This window comes from Chiloscyllium plagiosum, chromosome 38 (genome assembly GCF_004010195.1).
Source record: "Chiloscyllium plagiosum isolate BGI_BamShark_2017 chromosome 38, ASM401019v2, whole genome shotgun sequence".
Classification (NCBI taxonomy): domain Eukaryota; kingdom Metazoa; phylum Chordata; class Chondrichthyes; order Orectolobiformes; family Hemiscylliidae; genus Chiloscyllium; species Chiloscyllium plagiosum.
Genome location: NC_057747.1, coordinates 12,106,738 through 12,127,420, shown reverse-complemented (window position 1 = coordinate 12,127,420; position 20,683 = coordinate 12,106,738). Strand labels below are relative to the sequence as shown.

The window sequence follows — 20,683 nt, the reverse complement described above, 5'->3', positions numbered from 1 at the left end:
AACTATGAGGGGCATGGATAATGGTAAATAGGCAAAGTATTTTCCCTGGGGTCAGGGAGTCCAGAACTGGAGGGCATAGGTTTAGAGTAAGAGGAGAAAGATATAAAGATACACGCAGAGGGTGGTACGTGTATGGAATGAGCTGCCAGAGAAAGTGGTGGAGGCTGGTACAATTGCAACATTTAAGAGGCATTTGGATGGGTATATGAATAGGAAGGGTTTGGAGGGATATGGGCCAGGTGCTGGCAGGTGGGACTAGATTGGGTTGGGATAACTGGTCGGCATGGACGGGTTGGACCGAAGGGTCTGTTTCTGTGCTGTACATCTCTATTACTCTATGAATTTATGTACTTCACAGAAACAGACCCTTCATTCCAACCTGTCCATGCTGACCAGATATCCTAACCTAATCTAGTCCTATTTGCCAGCACTTGGCCCATATTCCTCTAAACCTTTCCGATTCCTATACCCATCCAGATCTCTTTTAAATGCTATAATTGTACTAGCCTCCACCACTTTCTCTGGCAGCTCATTTACATATACTCACCACTGTCTGCATGAAAAAGTTGCCCCTTAGGTCCCTGCTAACGTTTTACCCTCTCATCGTAAACCTATGCCCTCTAGTTCTGGACTCCCCCACCCCAGGGAAAAGACCTGGTCTATTTATTCTATCCATGCCCCTCATGATTTTATAAACCTTTAAAAGGTCACCCTTCAGCCTACAACGCTCCAGGGTAAACAGTGCCAGCCTATTCAGCTTCTCCCTATAGCTCAAATCCTCCAACCCTCGCATCATCCTTGTAAATTTTTTGTGAGCCCTTTGAAGTTTCACATCTTTCCGAAATGAAGGAGACCAGGATTGCATGCAATGTTCCAAAAGTGGCCTGACCAATGTCCTGTGCAGCCACAACATGACTTCCCAACTCCTATTCTCAATGCTCTGACCAATAAAGGATAGCATAGCCCCCCTCCCATTTATCTCTCCACCCCCAAGCTCCCAGCCTCATTTCTGATGAAGGGCTTTTGCCCGAAGCGTCAATTTTCCTGCTCCTCGGATGCTGCCTGACTTGCTGTGCTTTTCCAACTCTAATCTTGACTCTAATCTCTAGCATTTGCAGTACCCACTTCTGCCTTCTTCACTATCCTATTTACCTGCGACTCGACTTTCAGGGAGCTATGAACTGCACTCTAAGGTTTCTTTGTTCAGTAATAGTCCCTAGGATGTTACCACATCTTTGGACTGTGATGGGAAACCGGAGCACTAGGAGTAAACACACACAGTGCAAACTCCACACAGCCAAATCATCCAAGGCTGAAATTGAGCTCAGCTGCCTGGCCCAGAAGGCAGTCCTGCTAACCACTGTGCCAGCTCAAATTGTTTCTGGTTTCGGACAGCTGCTCAGTGACCCCTGTTTGTGGTATGAAGGTGAGAATGGGTTGCTGGTGTCTCTCTGTTTGCACATGCAAAACTTCACAAATTAATAACCATGGTGTAGGCATGGAACTTGAAGGAGTGTTACAATCACAGCCAAACAAGGGATCATTGTAGTCAACAGTGAAGAAGAGAACATTAGTGAAAGGAAACTAAATGGCTGGATGCAAACCTTTGCAAACATTTAAGGATAAAAACATACCACTTGAAAGATAAAGGGTCTGCAAATTCATTGGGTTAATGAACTATTAACAAAGGGAGAATGAATCAATAATTGCCACTCAGCATGTCAGTGAGATTTCAGTGATCCCTGTCCATGCTGGGAGCCTAGGCTTTGATTAGGGAGAACAGCAGTATTTACCAAAATTTACTAATAAACACAAATACATTATGTAAGATGCCGGAGTATTGGGCAGGTGCCAATTGTAAGTGACAAAGGAACCAATTTGCAGTTTATTGGGATCTTCTGTGGCTTGTATGTCTTCAGATGTTAACAGCAATGTTAATTATATAAGCAATGAATTCTAAAACCACAGGGTGATATTCTCCACAGCATACAATTAGAAATTACTTGACAAGAAGAAAAATAATCATTTTGACTCCAGTCAGTTTCATTCTGCACTTATCTTCGGATACAGATGGGTGGAGAGGTGATTGACAAAAAACAGGTTTAGACAAGGTGCTTTTATTGTGGAGATGGTTTAGTTCCCACCGTCTTGAACAAGTGAAGCCTCAGAGTGTAACTTGAACTTGTTTCAAGTTGTGCATTGTGATAACACTCAGTTCCTGCCAATCTTTTTATCTTTGATCTTAATTGTTCGGTTCCTCCATGAACTGTGAAATAGGTGCCTGGATTTGTAAGTACTTTCACTTTGTTCAAGAGATGCTGGTGATTTTAATCTGTTTGTATTAGGTTGGTTTAGGATTGGAATGTGTTTCCAACCTCATTTAGCAGAAAAAAACTATACTTTTTGTTCTGTATTTCCCTGGTGTAGGTTGATCCGCATTGCTGTTAGGAAGGGGAGTTCCAGGATTTTGACTCAATGACACTGATATACAACCATATGAATGTTATAACCATGCATATGGAAGTATGGAGTAGTGGAGGTGAAAATGGAGTAGACCAACTTTCTTTCAGTAGTGGTCTTTATAGAACAGTAATGTAACTGTAAGACTAGAGCGTGGTATATCTCTGATTACCCTCTATTGCAGTAATTAGCAAATAGCCTGCAAGATGGCAGCAGAATAGGACACTCAAGCTGGAACTCCTCTGCTTCACCAGTTCCTTTCTCTTTCTCTTTCTTTGTTTCCTCTTTTCTGCAGTTTTTCTTCCCAGCCCTCCCGCCCCAACTTTTAACTTCTTTAACTCTCTCTACCCGGAGGGAATGGAGAATGGAGGTGAGTCTGCATCCAGCCCAACATGGGTGACGGGTTGAAGTCCATGCCAGCGCAAAAGGCGAGTCCCAGAGGTGAGTCCTGGAGGCAAGTGTGTGGAAGCAGCGAGGCCTTGTATCCTGAAGACAAGTCGGCATGGATTCAGTGAAAAAGGACTATCAATTGAGTACTTTTATAGATACCTTTTCTTATTCTGGACTCTGAGTAATTCAAGTACTTTTTAAGTCTTCGTATTCCTATGCTAGACATTTTCTTTTACTCTTTCAATTCAGTAACAAACTCTTAAAGTATCTGTACCTAGAGATGACACCAGAAACCTTTCACTGCACACAATCGAGGACACACGACAATAAAGACTATTCTGTTCTAGTGCTAATAGTAATTAGTGTTAACATGTAAGATACATGGTTATAAAGAAACCCAAGCCTGAAGACAGTCTCAGAGCTATAGAGGAAATAAGGAAACAGAACCTTCAGTCCAACTCATCCATGCCAACCAGATATCCTAACCTAATCTAGTCCCACTTGCCAGCACTTGGCCCTTGTCCCTCTAAACCCTTCCTATTCACATACTCATCCAGATGTCTTTTAAATGTTGTAATTGTATACCAGCCTCCACCACTTCCTCTGGCAGCTCATTCCATACATGCACCACCCTCCACCTCAAAATGTTAACCCTCAGGTCCTTTTTAAATGTTTCCCCTCTCACCTTGAATCTATGCCCTCTTGTTTTGGACTCCCTACCCTGGGAAAAAAGAGCTTGTCTATCCATGCCTCTTATGACTTTATAAACCTCAGCGTCATCCCTCAGCGTCCGATGCTCCAGGGAAAACAGCCCCAGCCTGTTCAGCCTCTCCCTATGGCTGAAACGCTCCAGCCCTGGCAACATCCTTTTAACTCTTTTCAGAACCCTTTGAAGTTTCACAACATCCTTCCTCTAGCAGAGAGGCCAGAATTGAATGCAGAATTCCAAAGGTTGCCTCACCAATGACCTGTACAGGTGCAACATGATCGCCCAACTCCTACACTCAATGTAGTGACCAAAAAAAGGGAGCATACCGAACAATTTCTTCACTAACCTGTCTACCTGAGACTCCACTTTTAAAGAACAATTCACCTGAACCCCAATGTCTCTTTGTTCAGTAATACTCCCCATGGCTTTACTATTGAGTGTACATGTCCTGCCCTGATTTGCCTTACCAAAATGCAACACCTCACATTTATGGAAATTAAACTCCATCTGCCTCTCCTTGACCCATCAGTCCATCTGATCAATTGTACTCTGAGTTCTTGACCTTGACTTCTTCTTGACTAGTCTGTCTTAACCCCAGATTCATGGACATGGAAGCAAAATGACATGACAAAAAAAAAACACTCAAGGATCGATAATACTTTTACAATTGAGCTGTTGCTGCAAGTACTGGGAACCAATGTTGATCAGTGAACACATGAGAAGTGGATGAATAGGACTTGGTGTTGGTAAAGATACAGAAACTGTGACACTATCTTTCACTGTATGGGCCACTGCGCCACAATTCCCCAATCTTTCTTGATTCTGACACAAGTCCATTTTGGAATGTCACCAAGGAAAGTAAGGGAAGGATAAATGTAACCTTTTGCAGTGTTTAATTTGGATTTGATTTCGGACACTTGATTCATTTTTGATCTGCTGATATTTAGACAGCAGTCAGGCCCACAAAGATTATTCTTCCAACAAACAGGTAGCTTGATCTCCCTCATTCAGTCTAATTAAAGATACTTATACAATGTTTGGTCTGTAAAAGCCATAAGAGCTAACCTTTATAATTGACTCAGTACATTTCCTGTCATTAGGAGCTTAGGATGTACTGAGAGGACAAACAGGCAGCCGCTTCCGGACTTCCTATGATTGCTTCTATATTATTATCAGGTTTAGTGTTTCATAAAAATCACTTAGCAATCTTATGCAACCTTAAAAAAAAAAGATTTCTAATTAGGGGTTTTAGTTTTACATGTAGTTTAGTTTGCATTTGCAGGAACAAATATTCCATACCAAGTAATATAAGGTAGGTGTTGCATGGGCCATGTCCCCAGTCTGTGCTGAAGTACTTCAGAATGACCGGGGAATAATCACTATTGTATTTTTAGGAAGCTCTGGTACTGCCACTTTTGAGCTGTTTTCTAATCATCCTGTTCAGTGGTGTTATCTCAGACTACTGAAGCAGATGGGACTTGAACTCTTGGCTCAGAGGAAGGCACCTATCTCTGTCTTTGAGTCATAGAGTCATAGAAATGTACAGCATGGAAACAGACCTTCGGTCCCACCTGTCCACACCGACCAGATATCCCAACCAAACCTAGTCCCACCTGCCAGCACCCAGCCCATATCCCTCCAAACCCTTCCTATTTATATACCCTCCAAATGTCTTTTAAACTTTGCAATTGTACCAGCCTCCACCACTTCCTCTGGCAGCCCATTCCATACACATACCACCCTCTGTGTGAAAAAGTTGCCCCTAAGGTCTCTTTTATATCTTTCCCCTCTCACCCTAAACTTAGTTCTGGACTCCCCCACCCAGGAAAAGACATTGTCTATTTATCTTTGCTTTGAATATTTAACAGATAATCTGTGGAAAATCTGCCAGCAAAATTCCAATTAATGGACTAGATTTATCTCCTGATAAATCAATTTCCCGAAGCAGGCATTATCATTCTTTGGCTTCTGAGCACAGTGCTCCCCCCTACCTCTGCCCATGTTATTAAAAACTCCACCTGTTACAATACAAGCCACTTTATAAAAGCAAAATACTGTACATTCTGGAAATCTGAAGTGAGCACAGAAAGTGCTGGAGAAACTCAGCAGGTCAGGCAACACTTATGGAGAGAGAAAAACAAAATTAATGTTTCAAGTCCAATGTGGCTCTTCTTTGGGATGGACAACATTTTTTTCCAGATTAAAGTTGCAGTTAATCTTATATATTTATTGGTTATTTGATGTGAAACGCGCTTCCATGTTGAGCAGCAGGGCTATCCAGTAGAGTCATAGAGTCATACAACACAGAAACAGACCCTTCGGTCCAACTTGTCCAAGCTGACCAAGTTTCTCCAACTAACCTAGTCCCATTTGTCTCCAGTTGGTCCATATCCCTCTAAATCTTTCCTATGCATGTACCTGTCCAAATGTCTTTTAAATGTTGTAATTGTACCTGCATCTGCATCTACCACTTCCTCTGGAAGTTCATTCCACAAATGAAACACCTTCTGTGTGAAAAAAATTGCCCCTCAAGTCCTTTCTAAATCTTTCTCCTCTCACCTTTAAAATTTGCTGTCAAGTTTTGAACTCCCCCACCCTAGGAAAAAGAGCTTATTATTCACCTTATCTATGCCCCTCATGATTCTATAAGGTCACCCCCAACCTCTCACACTTCACTGAAAGAAGTCCCAGCCTATCTGGCCTCTCCCTATAACTTAAATCCTCCAGTCCTGGTAACATCCTTGTAAATCTTTTGACCAGAATTGTACATAGGGTTCCGAGAGTGACCTCACCAATGTTCTGTAGAACCACAACTGACATCCCAAACCCTGTACTCAATGTTTTGAGAAATAATGTGGAGGTGCCGGTGTTAGACTGGGGTGGACAAACTCAGAAGTCACATGACACCGGGTTATAGTCCAACAGGTTCTATTTGAAATCACAAGCTTTCGGAGCGCTTCTTCATCAGGTGAAGGAACAGTGCTCTGAAAACTTATGATTTCATATAAACCTGTTGCACTATAACCTGGTGTTGTGTAACTTCTGACTTTGAGCAATAAAGGCAAACATACCAAACGCCATCCATCTTAACTACCCTGTCTCACTGTGAGACATCTTTCAAAGAATTATGTACTTTAAGCCCAAGGTCTTTCTGTTCGACTACACTCTCCAGGGGCCTACCATTAACTGTATAAGTCCTGTCCTTGTTAGTTTTACCAAAATGCAATACCTCACATTTATCTAAATTAAATTCCATCTGCCATTCCTTGTATGGAAGTCTGAACTCCTAGATATGCTAAAATCATAGAATCCCTACACCGTGGAAATTAGGCCATTTGGCCCAACAGGTCCACACCAACCCTCCGAAGAGTAACCCACCCAGACCCATTCCCCTATCCTTTAACTCTACATTTCCCCTGACTAGTGCACCTAACCTACACATACTATGGGCAATTTAGCATATCCAATCCACCTAACCTGCACATTTTTGGATTCTGGGAGGAAACTGGAGCACCCGAAGGAAACCCACGCAGACACGGGGAGAATGTGCAAACTCCACACAGTCAGTCACCTGAGGCTGAAATCAAACCCGGGTTCCTGGTGCTGTGAGACAACAGCGCTAACCCCTGAGCCATTGTGCCACCCTAAAAGTGGGAGAAAGTGATGGTCTAGTGGTATTGTCACTGATGCGTTAACCCAGAAACCCAGTATTGTTCCAGAAACCTGGGTTTGAATCCTACCACATGGTGGAATTTTAATTCAATAAAAATCTTGAATTAAGAGTCTAAAGAAGATCATGGAACTATTGTTGGAAAGGATCCAACTGGTTTGATAATGTCCTTTAGGGAAGAAAACTGCAATCATTAACAGGACTGACCTTCACATGACTCCAGACCCACAGCAATGTGGTTGACTCTTTACTGCCCTCTGGGCAATTAGGGATGGGCATTAAGCGCAGGCCCAGCCAATGATGCACTCGACCATGAATGAATAGAGGAGTCCCTCTGCTCCATTCACCATCGAATTAGGAAGTTAGACTTTGAGTTAGGCTTCATGCGTAATATGGAGAACCTGCTTCATGGAGAGAAAACTCTGGGCAAAAATGGACTGGAGTTAAATAACTGATGGAGGATCAATCCCAATGTCTGCTGTCGCCCCTGATATCAGCTTGTATTTTCACATCCTGTGAGTGAACCTTGGTTCACACAAGGTGAACATCACAGTGGCTGGAATCCTGCCATGTGTCCGGTGTAATTTGAGGCTGTGTTTATGCAGTTACCTAAAGGGGAAACTCTAAACCGCATCCACTGGAGGCATTACCCAGAGCATTCAACAGTGTCATAGAGCTGTACAGTGCAGTAACAGACCCTTCTGTCCAACTCATCCAGGCTGACAAGATATCCTAAATTAATCTCATCCCATTTGCCAGCATTTGGCCCATATCCTTATAAGCCCTTTCTAATCATATACCCATCAAGATGCCTTTTAAATGCTGTCATTGTACCAGCCACCACCACCTCCTCTGGCAGCTCATTCCATACACGCACCACCCTCTGCATGAAAATATTGCCTCTTATGTCCCTTTTAAATCTTTCCCCTCTCACCTTAAATTTATGCCCTCTAGCTATGGACTCCCCCACCCCGGGGAAAAGACTTTGGCTGTTCCCCTATTCATGCCCCTCATGATTTTATAAACTTCTATAATTTTCCCCCTTAGCCTCCGACGCTCCAGGGAAAACAGCAGCAGTCTATTCAGCCTCTCCCTATAGCTCAAACCCTGGTCACATGTAAATCTTTTCTACACATTTCAAGTTTCACAACAACTTTTCTATAGCAGGGAGATCAGATTTGAACACAGTATTCCAAGTCATTCCAGTACTCCCAGTGAGATGGCCTCTGGATGACACATACAGGCTTCGTTTGCTCTGTCAAGGTGCATCTAAACCCTCTGCAGATGGTCATTCGAGTCTGTGTGCCAGGGATAGAGTTTGGAATCGATATCTCAACCCTATATTTCTTTCTTGACACTGCCATGAAGAATGTGCAATCAGTTTGTAAATGATTGCGGCTGAATGCTTGGTGCACCCATGCAGTATTCCTTTATCTTTGTTTTAACAAGAGTCATCTTTATAGTACTGATTTACTAGGGTTCCATAATTGATCATAGAACATAGAACATTCCAGCTCTTTTCAGGCCCTTCGGCCTTCAATGTTGTGCGAACTGTGAAGTTGATCCGAAGCCCATCTAACCTACACCATTCCATTATCATCCATATGTCTATCCAATGACCATTAAAATGGCCTTAATGTTGGCGAGTCTACTACTGTTGCAGGCAGTGCGTTCCATGCCCCTCCTACTCTCTGAGTAAAGAAACTACCTCTTACATCTCTCCTATATCTATCACCCCTCGATTTAAAGCTATGTCCCCTTCTGCTAGCCATCAGTTTGCTTCATGTGGATTGGTGCATTTTATCAATCATCTAATGAAGAAAGATGTCTACCCTCCCTGGACTATGGTTAACTCTTCCCCATTCTGCATCAGCAATGAAATATCTAGTTCAAAATGTGTCCGTTGGGGTCTATAATTCACAATAACTGGACAGATCTGAGGAGATTGAATTCTCAATTTACTCTCTCTCAAAACATTTCCTGTCTTTCAGATCTTTTCTGAGGAGTTCCATACATTTAGAATTGACTCTCAGGAGCCTCTGGGGTTGAAGACTCTGATTTCATTTTCCTTTTGACTTAAGACTGATCAACTGTATGCAAGGAATCTTAGCTGCAGAGAGTATCGATGTGATGTTGAGAAATGCAGCATATACCTGAAGGATGAATAAAGCAAATAATGATTAAAAGTGACTATAGCAGATGGAAACTGCATTTGGTTTGAGAAAATTGCGATTGTTCCTAGCAGACCACTAGGAGGCAGCATTGTCCTGGGTCTGAGTTTTGATACCAAGCAGTGCTTTTTAGTTTGTCTAAGACTTTTCTAGAGGAATCCTTCTCATAAATGAGAACAGCTGACCTAGAGAATGTATGAACAGCTTGTAAATGACTGCAGACAAATTCTTTGTGCATCTATTGGGGATTCCTCCGTCTTTGTTTTAAGATCTATATAATTCTGTGTAATTAACTCATTTTCTTTAACTAGGGCAATGTCACCATTAAATGATGCCGAGGAATGTTCTACAAGCTGTTAATTGCCAACGATAATCTTTGAGATGTGGAGCAGCAAGAGTAATTGTTGTAAGGGAACAAACACATCAGTGTCTGAAGAACTATAAAGAAAACACTTTGTTGTACTTTGCAACTTGCTTTCATGCTGAGAGGGAAAAAAATCAATGCTTTTAAAAAAAAATTCTTTCATGAGATGCGGGCATCATTGGTTGGGACAGTATGTAGTTGCCCTTGAGAAGGTGGTGGTGAGCTGTGTTTTTTGATCCTCTTCAGTCTGTATGGTCTAGGTATACAGCCAGTGCTGTTGTTAAGAGATTACCTTGGGATGTTTTGACATGAACATGGTGGGACGTTCATATAAGCCTTATTGGAGATTTGCAGAAATGGAAAAATAACAATGCTGGCTGGCATTCTAGTATCTGTTCCCAGTACTACGTTAGTGTCCAGCGAATGAAGTAAACAGGTGAAGGGTGTTAATTGTTCAATACACGTTTCCTCACTCCTGATTTTAATTGCATGCCTGAAGAGTTAATGACTGGTGTTTTGCAATGTAAAGAAGGAACTCTTGTTTTGATTTCGTCCTCTCCCTCTCCCTCACGTTCAGTATTTTTACACTGCTCCTCATGACCTCTGCATGTAAATTGAACAATATGGGAAGGCAGGTGGTAGTTAATACATGAAAACTATTGTGGTTGTGGGTAAAGCCATTCAGTTGTGTGTGATAGCACTTGCAGATTTAAAAATGTATGAAAATAAAAAAAAAGTTAAGAAGGTAAAGTTGGCAAGGGGATGGTGTATATGGAGAGCTATGAGACTGTGAACAAACCAATAACCTGTCTATCAAAATAAGCCCTTTGTGTCCGTTCCTTAGCTCAGTTGTGATGACTGGTTTACAATGGAGAGAAATGCCAACAGCGTGGGTTCAATTCCTGCACTGGCTGAGGTTACCATGAAGGACTCTCCTTCTCAACCCTGCCCCAGACCTTGGTTCAATTCCCACCTGCTCCAGAGAGGATGTAATAACACCTCTGAACTGGTTGATTAGAAACCACCACCAGTTATCTCTCACTAATGAGAGCGTAGCTCTATAGTCTGGTATGGCTATGGTGACTTTACCTTTTAGTTCATCTACACACTTTAATAAGTTATGACGCTGGCTGCTTTAGTGGAATGAGAAGTGGGCCATGAGGCATGAGACTGGTCCTCCATCTTCAAGAACTGATCCACCAGCCTTTGCCATTGTTACCTGGCACCTCCAAGGCAAGGTTGGAAGTCAAAAATAGCCCAGACTTCCATTTCATAACCCCATAGGAAAATCCAACTCCGTGTCTTTATACTTACCAATGACCTTCAAAGGAACACTCTAAACATTAATCAGGTTGCAAATATTTCTATTGGAACCAACCGTTGGAGCATAAGGACTGAATTCATTGGGAGGAGTCATACTGCCCTTGATATACTGCTGTGGTGAATCTGATATGTTAGAGCTATGTTAGACCCATTATAAACAGCCCATGGATGTAATTTTCAACAGTGTGGGCATCTATGACAGTACTAACCCACCAGGGGGTCGGAGAAGAGGGGTGAGTGTGATTGCTCCAGTATCTTTAGATGCTGAAGTGATGAAATGGAGATTTAGTCCATGTTCATGCAAGACCCCATCTTGGAAGGGAGCTGAAGTCAGTGTTTGAAAGGGCTGCCCGGAGGATCATTGAGGATCCATTGACAATTAAATTAACCGGTAGCACTCACTAAAAAGGCTGCATATTGTTTTGGGTACCCCAATACTCAAATAGAAGGACATTAGTCATTGTTGGGAATGTTACCTGAAGATATACCACCTTCTAAGCTTTCAGTTGCCTCAGGTGCTTGAAGAGAACTTTTGAAAAAGCCTTTGGGAGACTTGGTACTTTTGCCATAATTCTATTGGCACTTATTTTGGAAATTATTTGAGGACTTTACCTAAAGGGCGTAAGTGCTGTGCTACTTATTGAATTCCTTATAGGAACCAGCAGAAGAAAGGGAATGTTTGACCATTAGCATCTCATTGGGGATTTCCCTTAGTTTGAAGGATGCATGGGAGAAGGGAATAAGGCCAGGCTGGGTAGCACGAGCTACTGCAGGACAGAGGGACAGGAAGGTGAAGTAAACTCCGTTGTCCCAAGTGGGGGAGAAAATCCGCAATATACCGCACAAGTGGGAACAGGGGACTGAGTTGCGTGATTAGCCATGACCACGAATGGCCTCCTCCTGCTCCTGTCTTCTCAGGTTCCAAATGAATGGCAATGAGAGCCATCTCTGAAATGGGCTCTTACGGAACAAGGCAAACAGTTTTTTCATTGGTAATATAAGTAGAACAATTTCTTTTTTTCTGTGTGTGAATGATTAAAAAGGGGAGTGGTGGGGGATGAAACACAAAAAAGGATTCAAAAAGGGTAACAATACACCAGTAACAAAAAAAGTGATCTTACTGTTAACCCTTTCACATTTAGCAGTACAATCATTGGCCAAAATTATCCAGCGAATTGTCCCCATTTTTCTCCTTTAGCAAAGGACATGATAAGACATGTTCTCACCATTATACATGGCGAGATTGTAAATGCATTTAACAGTCATGTGCTTATGACTTCACTACAGATTGTGACAATCACTGCCCTTTTAGTCTGTATCGCAGTGATTATGAAATCCCTTTGTCTTTCTTCGCAGTTACACTGTGTGAATGTATTGCATGAATGCATTGCTAATCTAAACCTGTCACATGAGACTGAATTACTGCTACAGGTTTATGATCTTGCTCTGACACTCCCCGTCCCATAGAGAGTTACTTTGCTTTCACTAGGCACCATTCTCCATTGCACCCTGTACCCCACTGCTGGGATGCAACCTTCAAGTCCCTAGTGAATCACACAATCTTGTTTATACAAATAAATATCCAGTGCCATTGGTGACAAGTGTCAACGCCATCCAGAGTCAAAAAGTAATCCTTCAAACCCTACTCCTGAATTTGGTTGCAGTATTGAGGGGACGTTGCATTGTCAAAGTCTATCAAGTAAGGCATTAATCTGAAGCCCCAAGATGGTTCAGTCAAATATAAAATGATGCCTTTGCTCATGGTGATCTGGCCACTGATCGTCCAAACAACACAACCAAAAGAAGGCCAACTGCTGACTTATCTTATTGTGGGAGCTTGCTGTGCACAAATGGCAGTGTTTGGCATCAAAACAGCAGTGACGACACTTCAAGATGTAAATCAGTGGCTGTGAATCATTTGCAGCTATCGTGGATATGTGAAAGGCTCTACAGGAAAACAAAGCTTTCTTTCGGCAGATACTTTGCAGTCATAAAAATGTTGATGTCCGTATTCAATCACAACGGCGTGTTTTGGAATGTGAATACACACCAACATTGTGGAATAAACCCTCACTTTGGTATTATTGCTGCTTTGTCAAAGGTGGTTTCTTCTGATTCCAATTCATGCTCTTCCAGGCTATTAGGCTCAGGTGGGATAATTTTAACAGAACTTTCCAGAAACGGTGCGTGTTTGTTCTTCAGATGTATGCTCAGGTTGCCAAAAGTGCTTTCTTGAAGCGTCCGTACACTTTCATTGGACAGTGGCCTTTTGCTGTTGAATCGAAAGATGTTACACATGTAGCTGATGCCAGCTAATTTCTTCTCTGCGGTGCCATGATGGAAGCGGTAGGTTTGTTCCATCTGCCCAGCATCTGTCAGGGCCACGGCGTTGATATAGTCCTGGGAACATACCTGTATGTTTGCCACCTCCGGCATGTTCCTTTGATACCGTTTTCTCAGGTTCAAAAAAAAGTAGGCAAGACCACTCACTATCAACATGGCGCCTGGAAGAGATTGGCATGGCAACATTAGTGTGGCAATCCTCCATGGTAACATTCAAAGTAAAAACCTGCAACATTTGATGTTCTGGAAACAAAAAAATGCTGGAGATCACAGCGGGTCAGGCAGCATTCGAGGAGAGAGCGAGCTAACGTTTTGTGTCTCGATGACTTTTCAACTCAGAGCTGGCGTGAAGTGTGGAGGAGGCAGCATTTTTGTAATAGCTGGGGGGAGTGGAGTGCTGGGGGACAAAAGATGATGATAATGCAGATCGGGATGTGAGTTTGGCAGAACAAAGGTGTGTCTAACTGCCAGAATGGAAAGAACAGACAATCCCACTGGGGTGGGGGTGGGAGGGGGAGAGAGGACACGATAACCAAGAGTAGAAGTAAAGCTAAAAGGAAGGGAAGAAATGGGTGTGGGTTCACAATCTGAAGGTGTTGGGACTCAAAAGGTTGTACGGTGTCTAGTCTGAAGGTGAGATGTTCCTCCAGTTTGTGGATGATCTGTTGATTTTGTTTGCTTTTGATGTAACAACACACAATACACAAACCGCTTAGGACCTTAAGAGAATTGAACCAAAGGTCAAACTGTTGCCTTTGAGTTAGAAGGTTTAAGTCCTGTCCCAGACAGTCACTAGGAATTACCGGACGAGATGGAGATTGTAACACAATGGTGTACAATTGTGTTACTGCTCACTAATTTCTTTTATCGTTTGTAAAGGAGACACATTGAGGGACCAAAGACAAAGATTAAAAACTCAACTTGGAAATTCATAAACTACTCACCTGGGATAGTTGCATGCCAAATAAGAATTGGGTGTAAAAAGCAAGCCACGGACAGAAAGATGAAAATAAGAAACTTCTGTAAACCATTCGGCCTCATTGCCTTCTTCCAAAGATTCCAAATCTTGCTGTCCATTTTATCAAAGAATATGCTAAAAGAACAAGATAATGTTTTGAATTTCAATATCTACCGCATCTACCAATATATCTACATATATCTACCAATTTCAATATCAGAGAGTGCATTAGAAATCAAATGAGAAAGGTTTAGTCCATCTGGTGAATCTAAGCACACTTTTTCTTTTTTTAATGTGACTTTTCATTTTGGGATGTAAAATCAGATTCAAACTGAAAGAAAGGACAATTCAACAAGGCACCGCAACCACACTCTAAATATTTCCTCTGAAATGAGGCACTTTTATTGGACTCTACTAATCCATGCCTTTCTCCATTAAATATTTAGCACAAGAGAAGTCAGTATTTATTGATTTAGCTGAAGAGGAATGAAAATGGAAGAGACTAGCCTTTCTATAATGGAAATATGAGAGTTGTTTCTCACTGCAAATGATTAATGTTAAAAATTTGATATAAAGGATAAATCATATATTTTTTAATTCATTCATGTCTTGTGAATGTTGCTGGCTGGGCCAACACTTATTGCCCTATCCTCGTTGTTCTTGAGAAAGTGGTGGTAAGATCCCTTCTTCAGCCACTGCAGTCCTTTCACTGCAATTGGACCCACAATGCCACTAGGGAGGGCATTATGCGATCATGAGACTGAAGGAATTGCAAAATTCAACTCTGTTCTCCCCGGCTATAGGAAAGACATTGTTAAATGTGAAAGGGTGCCGAAAAACATTTACAAGGATGCTGTCAGGGTTGGAGAGTTTGAGCTGTAGGGAAAGGCTGAATAAGCTGGGGCTGTTTTCCCTGGACCCTTGGAGGCGGAGGGGTGACCTTATAGATCTTTATAAAATCATGAGGGACGTGGGTAGGATAAACAGACAAGGTCTTTTTGCCAAGGTAGGGGAGTCCAAAAGTAGAGGGCATAGGTTTAGGGTGAGAGGGGGTGGATTTAAAAGGGACCTGAGGGACAACTTTTTCCACACAGAGGGTGCTACGTGTGTGGAATGAGCTGCCAGAGGAAGTGGTGGAGGCTGGTACAAATGTTACGTTTAAAGGACATCTGGATGGGTACATGGATAGAAAGGGTTCAGAGGGATATGGGCCAAATGCTGGCAAATGGGTCTAACTAATTTAGGATATCTGGTCAGCATGGACCGAAGGGTCTGTTTCCATACTGTACATCTCTATGGCTCTATATTACAATTCTCTGGAATGAGTGGGACTTGGACCTATGTTATTGACTTCAGCGGTAAGGTCACTACCATTGCACCACAAGAGCCCAATGACAGGATTTATGTTCATTGATGGAAAGGTGATGTTAGTGCTGTTTGCAGTGTCAGGTACTGAGGCACACAGGAACATTACAGCAACAGGATTGTTGGAGCTTGTTGAAAAACATAGCTCTACTTACGGACAGTTTTGGACGAACACAATGCCAATGAAATACGGGCTTTCCAAAATGATGAGGACTGTGGCAGCAAATCTTAAAATGAAAGGAGACATTAACCACTCAATCTGTCTTTATGCATCTACAAAGCTTTCATAAAAGTATGGAAATCATGTCTGTTATACTTACAGCAAATAAGCAGCCAGTTTCATGAACTGCCCTTGAACTGCAGTGTCTATCCCCACTCCTAGAAGAACTATGTGTTAAATGGACAGAAAGCAAGTCATTAATATCAATTTGCTGCTAGTTGAACAGTTCTTTTGCCTTTTACCAATTAGATTCCAAGTGAAGTTTCATATCATTCGACAACCTTCAAATAATCCTTTCGAAATGCGGCATTCTCATTTCAGTGTTAGCTCTTCAAACAAAAGTTACAATTTCATGGGACCGTGGGATCATGGAATGGTTACAGCTCAGAGAAAACCATTCAGCCTTGCTGCTGCTGTGCCAGCTCTCTGCTCGAGAAATTTCACTGAATCAAAGGTCCGTTTGAGGTATATTTTTAAAAAATGAGGAAGTGCATAAAATTACTTGGACATGTTCATATGTGTTGCCATTCATTCTTAACTGCTGGGTCGAAATAAAAGAATTCCCTGCCTTCCCCAGGAGAATGTTGAAAGCAGTTGGAATGGCAATAAACACAGAATTTTCCAGCCTCACTTGAATAGAACCTAAACACAGCATGGAAACAGACCCTTCGGTCCAACTCGTCCATGCTGACCTGGATATCCTAAATTAATCTAGTCTAGTTCCATTTGCCAGCACTTGGCTAATATCCCTCCAAAACCTTCCTATTCATATCCAAATCCAGATGCCTTTTAAATGTTGTAATTGTACCAGCATCCACCACTTCCTCTGGCAGTTCATTCCACACACGCACCACACTCTGTGTGAACAAGTTGCCCCTTACGTCCCTTTTAAATCTTTCCCCTCTCACCTGAAACCTATGCCCTCTTGTTCTGGACTCCCCTACCATAGGAAAAGCACCACAGCTTTATTCCTGATGAAGGGCTTTTGCCCGAAACGTCGATTTTGCTGAAGCTCCTCGGATGCTGCCTGAACTGCTGTGCTCTTCCAGCACCATTGATCCAGAATCTGGTTTCCAGCATCTGCAGTCATTGTTTTTACCACAGCTTTTCACCCTATCCATGCCCATCATGATTTATAAACCTCTATAAGGTCACCCCTCAGCCTCTGACGCTCCAGGGAAAACACCCAGCCTATTCAGCCTCTCTCTATGGCTCAAACCCTCCAACACTGGCAACATCCTTATAAATCTTTTCTGAACCCTTTCAAGTTTCACAACATCTTTCCTATAGCAGGGAGTCCAGAACTGAAAGCAATATTCCAGAAGTGGCCAAACCAATGTCTTGTACAGCCGCAACATGACCTCTTAATTGCTTTAGAGCTGAAAATGTGTTGCTGGAAAAGTGCAGCAGGTCAGGCAGCATCTAAGGAGCAGGAGGATCGATGCTTCGGGCATGAGCCCTTCCTCTTAATTGCTTTACTCAATGCCCTGATCAATAAAGGCAAGCATGCCAAATGCCTTCTTCACCACCCTGTCTACCTGTGACTCCACTTTCAAGGAACTATGCACCTGAACCCCTAGGTCTCTTTGTTTGGTAACACTGCCCCAGGGCCTTACCCCTAACTGTATAGGTCCTGCCCTGGTTTGCCTTGCCAAAATGCAGCTCCTCACATTTATCTAAATTAAACTCTACCTGTCACTCCTTGGCCCATTGGCCCATCTAATCAAGGTCCCATTGTACTCTGAGATAACCTTCCTTACTGTCCACGACAGCACCAATTTTGCTGTTATCTGCAAACTTACTAACCAGACTTCCTATATTCACATCCAAATTATTTATGTAAATGATGAAAATCTGGTCATCAACTACAAAATAACTCAAGAGTTTCAAATGTGTGGGTGCAGTCTGAACTAGCATAGACAGCATAACATTCTCAGTTGCACTCTCCCTAAATGTAACATCGCCTTATTTCATTGAACCAACGGGCTCTAATAATTCTCCCTGCAGCACAAATGAATGCAGCATTTCTCTATGTGACAGGTAGGTGGCAGCGTCTGACCAGGGAAAAGAACTTGGAACCCATTTCAGGAATGCACTGACAAGAACTGCTTTGAGTATAAGCTGTCAAACTTGGTATAAACCGTATAACTACATTAAAGACCCAACTAGTGATTGTTTGAAGCCACTTCAGTATTGGTAGATCAAAGGAGCTGTCTGAAATTGTAACACTTTACCTGAATTCAATTAACCTGGACAAGAGTATCTCAATGCTGGATCTTTGGTTGTCTCTGTGGTTCAGATATTCTGGGTGATTTTGGGGTTTACATCAATCTTTTGAGTCTTTTGCAGATTTGAATAAAACATTTACAGATCATAAGCAGACCATTCAAGAGCAAGTCATCCTACATTTCATTGTACTTTTATCCCTTGAGCCAAGAGGTTTAAATGTGCTCATTGGCAAGGATGCAAGTTGATACCACGTGTACCAACGTTCTGATAGACATATATAGTGATGCCTGCTTGTCATAATGCAGTCGGTAGTGGGTAAATCATGCAACAACTGCCAAGAAAATAGCTTAACACAAAGCATCAGTATACAATGAATCAAGAACCTGCCTTTAGGAACAGCACATGTGGGTCACCTTTGAATATTACACTTTGGTCATGCCACTACCTTCAGAAAGATTCTAAGAATGTTTATTCACTCATGGGATGGGCCCATCCCTGGCTAGGTCACCATTCATTGCCAGTTCCTAGTTGCCCCTGAAGTGATGGTGAACTTCCTTCTTAAGTTGTCACAGGCCATTTCATGCAGGTATCCTACAATGCAGATATGGAGGAAGTCCAAGGATTTTGACCAGCGGTGCAGTAATAACAGTGATATTGTTCCAAGTCAGGTTGTTGAGTGGCTTGGATGACAACTCGCAGGTGGTGGCATTCCCATGTACCTGTTGCCCTTTCATCTAGAAGGACGTGGTCATAGGTTTGGAAGGTCTTGTCTAAGGAGCCTTGGTGAATTTGTTCTTGTGGACAGCACACACTGCCTCACTGAGAGGTGGTGACAGTGATTCCAATGGAAACAAATGTTTTTGCAATAGAGAAAGAGGATGTTTGGCTCCTTGTATCTTTGCCAGCTTAGTTCTCGACCAATCCAAAACTATTCCTAATGCCTCAATCTTTCTCTGTGGAAAATCATCCAGTACTCCAAACCCCTTTTGTGTGAAGGATCTCTCCACATTCTTTCAGATAAAAGCCATTTACCACCCAGACTGGAAAATATATCACTGATCTTTCAGAGTTGTTGGGCTGAAATCCTGGAATTCCCTCTCTAATGTTACTGTGGATGTACCAAAAGCACATGAATTGCAATTGTTCAAAAAGGCAGCTCTTCCCCACCTTCTTGAGCATAACTAGGGATGGGCAATAAATGCTTAACTCAGCCAGGGATGCCCATAACCCATGAGAGGATAAAACAAAAATTTAAACCGAATATCAGGCCCACCAACATTTCAATTAGAGGAATTAGTCTATTGCTATATATGGGACAAACATATTTAATAACCTAAAAATCCTCAATTAAATCCCCTTTGATTCTTCTTTATTCGAATGGAACTAGTTGCAGAAATTCAAGAATCTCCTCATGATTGTAGATTCTCACCTTTGGCTTTATCCTGTGAGTGTATTCTGATTGGTCAGAAAGGTGTTAATTATGTGAAAAGAACTTGGAGGATTGGACTTGTGGTCTCTGGAAAAGGGAGGTCAAACATAATCATGTGCATTAAAATTCTGGGAGACAGAGATGATCCAGTTGGAAGCAATATTCCTTAAACGGGGAAGCGTCTGCAGATGTCAACCTTGGACAGGCCTGTGCCTCATAGAGGCAATGGTGGAGTAGTGCTGATGCCACTAGCCTATTGATTCTGGGGAGGTGGGTTCAAATCCTACTGCAACCAGTGGAGTATAAAGATAGCCTCAGTAGCTGTGGCTACCATTGATTTTTGTTAAAAATCTATCTAGTTCCTATCCTCTTTGTTCTGTAGGGAAACACTGGTTAGAACATCAGGATGCTGGTACCTTCCTTTGCCTGGCCTATGTCTGAGTCCAAATCCACAGCAATGTAGTTGACTCTGAATTGCTCTGTTAGCCCAAGCAAATCATTTAATTCAAAGGCGATTAGGGATGGAGACCAAATACTGGAATTATCAGTCAGGCACACACCCCATTGAAGAATGATGTTTAATTTTCTCCATTTGGAAGGCCGTTCCCAATTCATCCTCTGACGGCCTGCTCCCACTCCAGAACTCATTGTATATCGCATTGCAGCATTGTCTCCTCCCTGTTGTGTGGTAGGATGCTTCACAAAAGGAACCAGAGAAAGTTCAATTCTCTATGAGTTCAGAAACTATTTAAAAACTCTGCAAGAAACAGAAAAGGAACTTGAGTTTTTTTTTATTTATTCATTCAGGGGATGAGGCATCAGTGGCTGGCCCAGCAATTATTGCCCATCCCTAATTACCCCAGAGGGCAGTTAAAGTCAACCACATTGCTGTGGATTTGGAGTGACATGTAGGCCAGACCAGGTAAGGATGTATCTTCCTAGATGAAATTTCCCATTAATTGACAACAGATTCATTGTGACCATTAGCCTCTTCATTCCAGTTTTCAAAAATTGAATTTAACTTCCACCGTTTGCCATGGCGGGATTCGAAC

General features: G+C 42.3%; 1 protein-coding gene and 1 long non-coding RNA gene across 4 annotated transcripts in view; one reads left to right on the top strand and one right to left on the bottom strand.

Moving 5' to 3' along the window:
• The first annotated feature begins 8,915 nt into the window (after window positions 1–8,915).
• Window positions 8,916–20,240, top strand: LOC122541826. The gene is made up of 3 exons (XR_006309683.1): window positions 8,916–10,158; window positions 11,714–11,717; window positions 20,231–20,240. It is a non-coding gene; the product is annotated as an uncharacterized LOC122541826 (long non-coding RNA).
• tmem72 (transmembrane protein 72) overlaps window positions 10,730–20,683 on the bottom strand; it is a 28,969-nt gene continuing 19,015 nt past the window's right edge. For 2 of the 3 annotated variants that reach the window (XM_043678849.1, XM_043678848.1), the window contains exons 3-6: window positions 16,074–16,140; window positions 15,909–15,980; window positions 14,375–14,523; window positions 10,730–13,591 (exon numbers count right to left, since the gene is read on the bottom strand). In XM_043678849.1, the coding sequence (XP_043534784.1) occupies window positions 13,158–13,591; window positions 14,375–14,523; window positions 15,909–15,980; window positions 16,074–16,140 (722 nt within the window). In that variant the 3' untranslated portion in view covers window positions 10,730–13,157. Of the gene's footprint in view, window positions 13,592–14,374; window positions 14,524–15,908; window positions 15,981–16,073; window positions 16,141–20,191; window positions 20,307–20,683 lie in introns of those variants that run through there. The other variant, XM_043678847.1, reaches the window with a different exon arrangement.